Genomic DNA, 8,965 nt, shown 5'->3' with positions numbered 1-8,965 from the left:
GGCCTTTTATGGTCAGCCTCAGTCAGACCTGTCATCTCACCGATGGGTGTGTCATATAGTCTATGATAGTCGCTCAGAGGTTAAAGCATCTGCCTACAATGCGGGAGACCCAGGTTCCATTCCTGGGTTGGGAAGATCCCCTGGAGAAGGAAATGGCAACCCACTCCAGTATTCTTGCCTGGAGAATCCCATGGAGGGAGGAGCCTGGTAGGCTACAATCCACAGGGTCACAAAGAGTCGGACACGACTGAGCTACTTCACACATACATAATGAATTACACAGTTCATTGTGGGTTCATGTCCCATCTGAAGCACAGCTGGGTTCATGTCCCCTGTGAGGCACAACTGGGTTTGAGAATGAGATGGTTGCATGGCATCACCGACTCAATCGACATGAGTTTGAGCAAACTCCGGGAGATGGTGAAGGATAGGAAAGCCTGATGTGCTGCAGTCCATGGGGTCACAAAGAGTCAGACACGACTGAACAACAACAGTGAATTACAATGAGCTTGTAACGAGGCTCAGGGTCTGCTGGAAGTTGAATCTTCTGCCATCTTGGACCTAGTGGGTTCTAACCAGTTTGTCATACCCTCGACGGCTATGTCATCCTTTTAAAAGTTGTGCCCTGGCCCTTTCCCCCCTGTTTCATCAGGGAAAGGCAAATACCATAGGATATCACTTGTATGTGGAATCTAAAATATGACATCGATGAACTTATCTACAAAACAGAAACAGACATACAGAACCGACCGGTGGTTGCCAAGGGAGAGGTTGGGATTTGCAGCTACAATCTATTATCTATAGAATGGATAAACAACAAGGTCTTACTGTATAGCACAGGAAACTATATTCAATATCCTTTGGTGAACTATCATGAAAAAGAATACGAAAAAGAGCATGTGATATTACTGTTGTTGTTTAGTCACTATGTCGTGTCCAACTCCTGTGACCCCTTGGACTGTAGCTTGCCAGGCTTCTCTGTCCATGGGATGGATTTCCCAGGCAAGAATACTGGAGTGGGTTGCCATTTCTTTCATATATAACACATACACAATAGTTACTGTAGTAGACAAATTCTAAAATCTCAGTGGCTTAACAATATGAAAGTTTTTTTTGTTGTTCATGTTACAATGCAATGCAGGTTGGTAGAGAGGACACTGCCCCACACAATCTAGGGCCCAGATTCCTCCATCTACAGACCCACTCTTCTCTGGTGCTTGGAGCCTGCTCCATAGCCAGAGATTGTGGGTTCATGTTCCATCTGAAGCACAACTGGGTTCGAGTCCCAATCTGAGTTGTTTGGTTTCAGCAGCACTAGACGCACTTCAAGTGCTCAACAGCCATTTGAACAGCGTGTATTATAAAACAAAGCCATCATCCGTTCTACTGGACAGCCTCGCATGGATCTTGGTGACTATTCTAAAACTGAAGGCTGATCCTACGTCCCTCTTTGTCCCGCCGGAATTCTAAGGCTCCTACTGCCTAAAAGCTGAGGCTTTGGGGAAGCATAAAGGACGTCAGGAGCCAGGAGGAAAAAGAAATATACCTCCACCAGGATACCTTTCAAAGCGTCTCTGAAGATTCTGGAATCTTTCCAGGCTGAAGGCGTTCCCAAGAACTTTGAACTCATTGGCTGGTGGTGGAGGGACGGGTTGCCAGCGCTTTGCTCTGATTGGGCATTTTCTCTCAGCGGAAAACCAATCATTGAGGGTGATGGGGGCGGGGCCAGGCTCGCAGTACAGGCCCCGCCCAGCGTTCCGGAGCCCACCCACCTCCCTGGCGGGTCAGATTGGCGGTGAGTTCTGACCACCTACGTCTTAAGGGCCCTTCTACCCTGGAATCCTTCTCACCAAGGCCGATTGGGAGACTAGGGCAGGTCCTCCCCCTGCCCCCACCGCGGGAAACACCCCTTCCGCAGCCCTGAGCCCCCAGGTGTCCAGCCTCGCCCTCTCTGTGCTTAGTGTTCCTTCCTGTGAAATGGGATTGCATTGTTCACCGGGCAGAGGCGTCCTGACAGCCTCCTCTGCTCCGCACGAGAGTGGGAGGGGGTTAGAGCTTTAGGTGGGCCATGTCCCCACAGCAGGATGGCGGAGGGCAGGAGCCTGCCCGAGGTGCGTGCGCTGGTTGGGGCTTCGCATGGCATCACTGACCTGGCCCACAAGCTTCACTTCTATGACCAATGGGCTCCGAACTATGACCAGGTAAATCGGCCATGTCCTCACCTCTGCTCTCCTCCGCTCACCTGGCCTCAGTTTTCCTGTCTGTAAAGCCGGTATAGTAAGCCTAGAATCATCCCAGGGAGATGAATGTGAGAGTGAAGTAAGATCTGGGTGCAACCTCCAGCCCTGTCTGCTCTCCATCCAACTCCTCTTCAGCCCAACCACGGTGGCCCTGCCCTCTGATCCTCTTCCAGATTGGCAGCCCCTAGAGACCAGGAGCCAAGACCTCCTCACCCGGGTACAGGAGTCCAGGCAGAGGAGCTACCTGGACGAGGTGCTGTGAGCGATCACAATGAATTAAGCAGACAGCGATGCCAAGGCCCACAGAAAGGGCCCACTGGGAGAGAAAAGCACCTCACATCTGCGTCTCCCCTCACTGTAGTTCCACCAGATCCTGGGCCCCCAGCACACACATACAGCTTGGCTTGGTTGACTCAACCCCACAAGAAGGGCCCCTAAATGCTGGAGCATGGGGTGGTGGTTGGCTCAGCATTCTGTCCCCAGGATGTGGCTGCCCTGCAGTACCGTGCTCCCCGTCTCGCAGTTGACTGCCTCATGCAAGCCCTTCCGGGTCCACACCACGCTGCCCTGATCCTGGACGCGGCCTGTGGTACTGGCCTTGTGGCTGCAGAGGTGAGGCCACTCCAGACCCCCTTCCCTCCCATCAGCCCCTACTTGCTGAAAATTCCTACTACCCCAGCCCCAGATCCCCACTTGCCTGCTCAGACTCACTGTTTCCAGACACTGGGGCCACATCCACCGTGGGGCCCACTGTCCTCCTCAAGGTGTGGGGACCCACCTGGGAGGTGGCAGGTATGAACTGTGAGTGGGTTCCCCCACCCCAGCTGCAGGCTCGGGGCTTCCACCAGCTGCATGGGGTGGATGGAAGCCCAGGGATGTTGGATCAGGCCCGGGCCCGCGGCCTCTACCAGTGCCTCAACCTCTGCATCCTGGGCCAGGAGCCACTACCCAGCGCTGAAGGTACTACCCCTCCCCGCTTGACAGCCCAAGGCCCACCCTCTGACCTAGCCCACCTGACAGCTGACAGAGCCCCTTCCTTTTGCCAAGACGCCATCCCCCTTGCCTAGCCCTCCCCAAGTCCCCTCCCACACCGAGCCCCTCAATCTCTCATTGAGGGACAATTTTGCATTGAGATGCTTCCTCTGAAACCTCCATCCCATGACCTTATCTCAGTCCAGGACTGAGCCACAGCTGCCATATGGCCCAAGGGATCATGGTCCTGCAGACCCTAGCAGCAGGCCTTGTCCCTCCCCAGTGCCCACCATGAACACCATCCTCCAGGGTGGTCTGAGGCCACACTGAAGCCAAACCACCACATCATGTCCGCACGCCCACACAGGGACCTTTGACGCGGTGCTGATGGTGGGTGCCCTCAGTGATGGCCAGGTGCCCTGCAGTGCGATACCTGAGCTCCTGCGAGTTACCAAGCCAGGTGAGAAGCAGCCCATCCAACCACACCCATGCACACCTTCCCTTCTCCACACGCACAGACACAAGCCTCAGAACCCCTCAGGCCAAGCGAGGTGTGCGGTGGCGTTGTGCCTGGGGTCACACAGCCTAGCATCTCAGCCACCAGCTTCCAGCCCAGCCTCGGCCTCAGCTGCCACCATCAACAGACCCAGGTGGTCATCTTGCCTCTCAGCCTTTGGGAAACCAGAAACAGCTCCACTCCTTTTTGGCCTCTGCATCTTCACCAATAAGCAGAATGCCACAGTCCCTTCCCCACAAGCGTTGCAGTGAGAATTGGGTGAAGTAGTGTCTATCAGGGCTTCCCTGGTGGCTCAGACAGTAAAGAATCTGCCTGCAATGTGGGAGACCTGGGTTCGATCCCTGGATCAGGAAGATCCCCTGGAGAAGGGAATAACTAACTACCTACTCCAGTATTCTTGCCTGGAGAATTCCACGGACAGAGGAGCCTGGCAGGCTATAGTCCGTGGAATCGCAACAAGCTGGACACGACTGAATGATTTTCACTTGCTCACTCAGTGTCTATAAGGCCTGTATTTCAATCCTGGCACATAGTAGGGGCTCAGTTCAGTTCCCTCATCTTCCAGCTTCCCCACTAACTCAGAGCCAGCCATTAGAAGAGTCTCTTTCACTTTGGAGGCCTCAGTTTTCTTATCTGTGAAATGGAGCGACAGATATAAGCACTTTTCTATAAACTCCACACACGGGGCTGGTGTGCAGCTAGGGATTGTGGTTACTGTGTTCCTACTGTGTGCCTTACCCCATGGGAGCCTCTGGACTGGAGAGAAGGTACACACGCACCCCACACACCCTGGGAAGGGGCCAGGGGAAAAACACCAGGCTGGACGTAGGCCCCAGGAATGTGGGTATTCAGTCCTCCTAGAATTCAGGGAAGAGAGGCATCTCCCACTTCTGGCATGGGCGGTGGCGGGGGAGGGGGGGGGGGCGGTGACACACAGGCGCACAGTCTAAGCAAAGTCCCAGGCAGAAAGGAGAGTGATGAAGTATGAGGATTCTGTGGTTAAGACCCGGCTGAAGCACAGGATCTGGAAGCCCGAAGGTGCCCTATCCCAGCAAAACCTCATCTACTCCTGCCCGCAGGGCCCAGCAGGGGCTGTGGTTAAATCAGGGCAGGTCCGGGCAGGCTTCACCCTCAGGGAACCACAGAGGCTGACAGATGCAAGGACATCGTGTTGGGGTCAGAGAGAGAGGTAGTGATCAGGCTCAGGGGGACAGGAAACTTCCATCACCTGTATCAGTAAGGAGACCAGGCCACCTTGCCCAACCTGGGCTTGCCAGACCCCTTAGCTGGCCAATCTGCCTGCCCACAGGTCACAGGCTCTTCTGCTTCAGAGCCTTTCCTCTACAAAGCCCCCTCTCCACCAGTAGCACCCTGCTTCTCCTTACCTCCTCCTCCAGGAAGCCTTCCAGACCCCTGTCTCTCCTGAGTATATCTGAGCCCGTGCTGGGCATACAGTAGGTGCCTAGAGAAGACCTGGAGGGACGAGGTCACTCATTCATTCAGCCAGTGCTTATTGAATGTGCTGGCCTTCCTGTGAGACAGGGTAACCTTCCTCGCTTTGTAAGCTGGGAAACTGAGGCGCCAAGAGGTGAAGGGACTTGCTCTAGGTCCAAAGCCCATGAGTGTTCAGACACAACCATACCCTCCAGCAGACAGACTGGGTGAGCAGTGAGAAGGTAGCCCCCTCTGTCAAGGGGATTCAGCCAAGAATTCCCAGCGGAAAGGATCCTTGAGCCTTGAAAGGTACATAGGAGGCCATCAAGCTGGGGGAGCAGAAGGTATGCCTGGGGGAGGGGGCAGTGGGCCCCAGAGGCTTGGAGATGGAAAACAGCCGGCCTGGGTTCAAAGCTGGGAGGACTTTTGCCTGTGAGGATGCGAGTGGGAAGGGGACAAACTTCCCTGTCCCTGGCTCCCGCCCTCCCCCCACTCACCTGCTCCTCTCCCACTCCTCCCCAGGTGGGCTGGTGTGTCTGACCACCAGGACCAACCCATCTAACCTGCGATACAAAGAGGTGCTGGAGGCTACCCTGGACAGGCTGGAGCAGGCCGGGGCATGGGAACGCCTGGTGGCCCGGCCTGTAGACCAGTGGGAACTGGCCACCTCCGAGCTCGAGGTGAGGCCTGGCACCTCCGACAGTGACGGCTTCATCTCCGGTATCATCTACCTGTACCGGAAGCAGGCGGCAGCCCAGGCTGAGGGAGGGAGGCCCGGTGCCTAGCCCCCAGCTGGCCTCTAACCCTCCTGTGGCCTCACCCTCTGCTTTGCCTGTAAAATGAAGCCAGTGAGTCACCCCTGCCCCCAGGAGAGCTGTGCCTATTAAATGAGACCCAAAGTGCGCATCAGAATTCTGGCGCTGTGGTTTTTCTCACCCCCCGCCAGAGTGATGTCTGTCTCAGTGGGAGACAGAGGGAAGAAACAGGACAAAGAGGGCCCCCATCCCTGGCTGTCCCTGGGCCTTGGCATGCAGGGCCACAGATGCGACTCCGTGACTCCTCCCAACGTGGAAGGCCCCCTCCCTCTAACCCGCAGACCAGGAACCCATGCTCACACATCTGACCGAATACTTTCACGTGTCCTGGGTTCGGTTTCCTCATCTCTAGAGGGATTGGAATGCAGAGTGAAGGATCTCAGGGCGTAGCTTGGAGGCTGCCCCAGAGCCGGGCAGGTGAAAGGGCCTGGGTGACTAGTCAGCACCAGCACTGGTGGGGATGTGCCCAGGGCCGATGATAACTCCTCCATACAGGAGCCACAGGAAGGCTTCATGGAGGAGGAGGCGGGGAGCCGGGCCTTCAGGACTAACAGGGTTCAGAGGGTGGAGGAGGGAAAAAAGACATTCCAGGCTGAGGGCAGGGACAGCCTGAGCACAGGCTGGGAGAAAGGATCTGGAGGGTGAGCTGACCAGCCTGGCAGCCCAGACAAACCTTGAACAAAAGTGGGAGAGGGCAGGTGGCCCATCCCCCAGGGCTGGCTGTTCTCCTGTGTCCTCCCTTCTAGGGTCCCCAGCACTTCACGAGGATCCTGGGCTTTACACTGACAAACAGAGGGCTTGAGCAAGGTGGCTACAAAGGTCAGGGCCAGTTTCCATGCCTCACAGTTCCCCAATATCAGTTTTGTTAAGTCTTCCCATCCCAGCCACTCCACGGGGGTCCTGCCCCTTACCAACCCCCTGCCCAGGCCTCCAACCCCGCCCCTCCACCCCATGTCCACAACTGAAATCAGATCAATACAGAGAATTCCTGTGCACAGGTCCCATTTATTGTAGAAAATAATAGCAATTACCGTGACAAATAGCTTAAATTACAAAACAGAAACCACGTAGGAGGCAGGGGAAAGCCCCAGGACTTCCTGGGATGAGGGCCAGAGAAAGAGTATTCCTCCTGCCCTCTCCAGGCTGCCAATGACCTTGGCAGGGGCGGAGGATCCAGAGGTGGCCAGGATCAAGGGGCTGGGGGCCACGGTCGGGGGCTGGAGGGGTGCAGGCAGCTTGGGCCACCTCTGTGGCCTCCTCCCCCACCACTACCCAAACCAGTTTGTAGCACCTCCACCCCTCCCCTCTAAACCTGTCCGTCCACTCTGTGCAACTAAGCTCCAAGGGCAGGCAGGTGAGCAAGGCGGCCATTCTCATGACCCCAGGTTTCCGTGGGCAAGACCCAGCCTGAGTGCTCACTGGCCCAGCCAGAGAATGCTGGCAGAGTGGAGCAGGAAGGATGGAAGAAGGGGGACGGTGGTCAACGTGGGCCCCATGGTCCACTGAGCACCCACTCAGAGGCAGAGCCCAAGCAAAGTCAAGGCTGAACTGTCCTGGCCAGCAGGAGCCAGCCCCCTGTGTCCACAGCCATTCAGAGGAGGGTGGCCCAGGAGTCTCTTTCCATTCCTCCTTGCTGGTTTTGGAGGTGGCATTGAGAAAGTGTCCGAGAGAGCCAGGAGGCTCTGGGGGCTGCTAACCCGGTCCCCTGCTGCCCATGGCCGGGCCATCCGCCTAGGGTCACAGATTGCAGTGAGCTCAGTCCAGGGAGAAACAAAGATGAAAGGAAAAAAAATTAAAAAGAGTCAACAGTAGTGCCTTAGACGTAGTTGCTGGCTGGGGCGGAGCGGGCGGCGGAGTACTTAGCGGAGTAGGGCTTGTCGTTGCGGGGCGGGCAGTTGAAGCAGAGCAGGGCCCCCCCAAGGATCAGCAAGCCAGCGGCGGCCCAGCCCACGTAGAGCGAGGCCCCCATCTCCCGCTTCTGGCCCGAGGCCACCAGGGGGTTGTAGAAGTCGCGGATGACGTTGTTAGCCGTCCAGGACACGGGCACCATCACCAGCAGGCCGGCCAGCAGGAACACCACGCCGGCCACGATCATGATCTTGGCCTTGGAGCTCTCATCATCCACACAGTTGGTGCACTTGCCGCCCACCACCGACAACAGCACGCCAAACACGGCCAGGATGATACAGATGACGATGAGGGCACGGGCCGCCTGCAGGTCCTGCGGCAGCGCCAGCAGCGAGTCGTACACCTTGCACTGCATCTGGCCGGTGCTCTGCACCACGCAGTTCATCCATAGGCCCTCCCAGATGGTCTGCGACGTGACGATGTTGCTGCCGATGAAGGCCGTCACGCGCCACATGGGCAGCGCGCAGCTCAGGATGGCGCCCAGCCAGCCCAGCACGGCCAGCGCGATGCCCATCACCTGCAGCCCCATGGAAGCCATGGCTCAGCGTCGGCGAAGAGGCGAGACGCGTCTAGGACCTGAAAAGGCGCTGAGGATCCGGCTCTGGAGGCTGTAGGAGTCCAGGAGCCGCGGACGGCTACTTCGCAGCAAGGCCTTACACCGGGAGGGAGTCCGGGGGCAAAGCCAGTTGGAGCCGCTTCAGGCGTCTCTCCCGAGAGAGGCACAAACCCAGCGAATGTGACCCGACCAGTTCCCTTCCTGCCAACAGCTGCCACAAGCTCGCGGCTCAAAACTGGTGCGGTTATATGGTGCTCCGCGGGAGGGGCGGAGGCCGAGGGAGGGCTTTCAGTCCCTGGAGCCGCCCCCCTGACCAGTTCCTCTAGATTCCTGAGCCTGCCAACAAAGGGACTTTTAGGTCCCAGCCCTGGGCCCCTGAGTCACGATCCAGTCTCAGAGGAAACTGCCCTTTCCCCCTGCCCCCAGGCCCCTGTTGAGGTCACCCAGGAGACAGACACTGAGTCACAGCCTCCAAGCACCTGGACATCCCTGAGGGGCCAGAGGAGGAGTCAGGCCCAGCTGG

At 57.1% G+C, this 8,965-nt stretch overlaps 2 protein-coding genes across 3 annotated transcripts; one reads left to right on the top strand and one right to left on the bottom strand.

Annotated features, from left to right (window-relative positions):
- The first annotated feature begins 1,667 nt into the window (after positions 1–1,667).
- On the top strand, positions 1,668–6,075 carry METTL27 (methyltransferase like 27). Of its 2 annotated transcripts, none has more exons than XM_027527617.1 (6): positions 1,668–1,795; positions 2,084–2,201; positions 2,724–2,852; positions 3,065–3,200; positions 3,580–3,672; positions 5,686–6,075. In XM_027527617.1, exons 2-6 carry the CDS (start codon positions 2,085–2,087, stop codon positions 5,946–5,948), a joined length of 738 nt encoding a protein of 245 aa, XP_027383418.1. In that variant the 5' UTR covers positions 1,668–1,795; position 2,084; the 3' UTR covers positions 5,949–6,075. The 2 variants fall into 2 exon arrangements, with proteins under 2 accessions (XP_027383418.1, XP_027383419.1); XM_027527618.1 differs by having other exon boundaries at positions 2,081–2,201.
- Positions 6,076–6,963: 888 nt separating this feature from the next.
- CLDN4 (claudin 4) lies at positions 6,964–8,723 on the bottom strand. Its single transcript, XM_027527588.1, has one exon. The coding sequence runs from the start codon at positions 8,422–8,424 to the stop codon at positions 7,795–7,797; it is 630 nt and encodes a 209-aa protein (XP_027383389.1). The 5' UTR covers positions 8,425–8,723; the 3' UTR covers positions 6,964–7,794.
- Positions 8,724–8,965: the final 242 nt, after the last annotated feature.

The sequence above is a fragment of the Bos indicus x Bos taurus genome, chromosome 25, assembly GCF_003369695.1.
Source record: "Bos indicus x Bos taurus breed Angus x Brahman F1 hybrid chromosome 25, Bos_hybrid_MaternalHap_v2.0, whole genome shotgun sequence".
In the NCBI taxonomy this organism is placed as follows: domain Eukaryota; kingdom Metazoa; phylum Chordata; class Mammalia; order Artiodactyla; family Bovidae; genus Bos; species Bos indicus x Bos taurus.
Note: the sequence above shows the minus strand (reverse complement) of the source record. Positions and strands in the feature narration are given on the sequence as shown.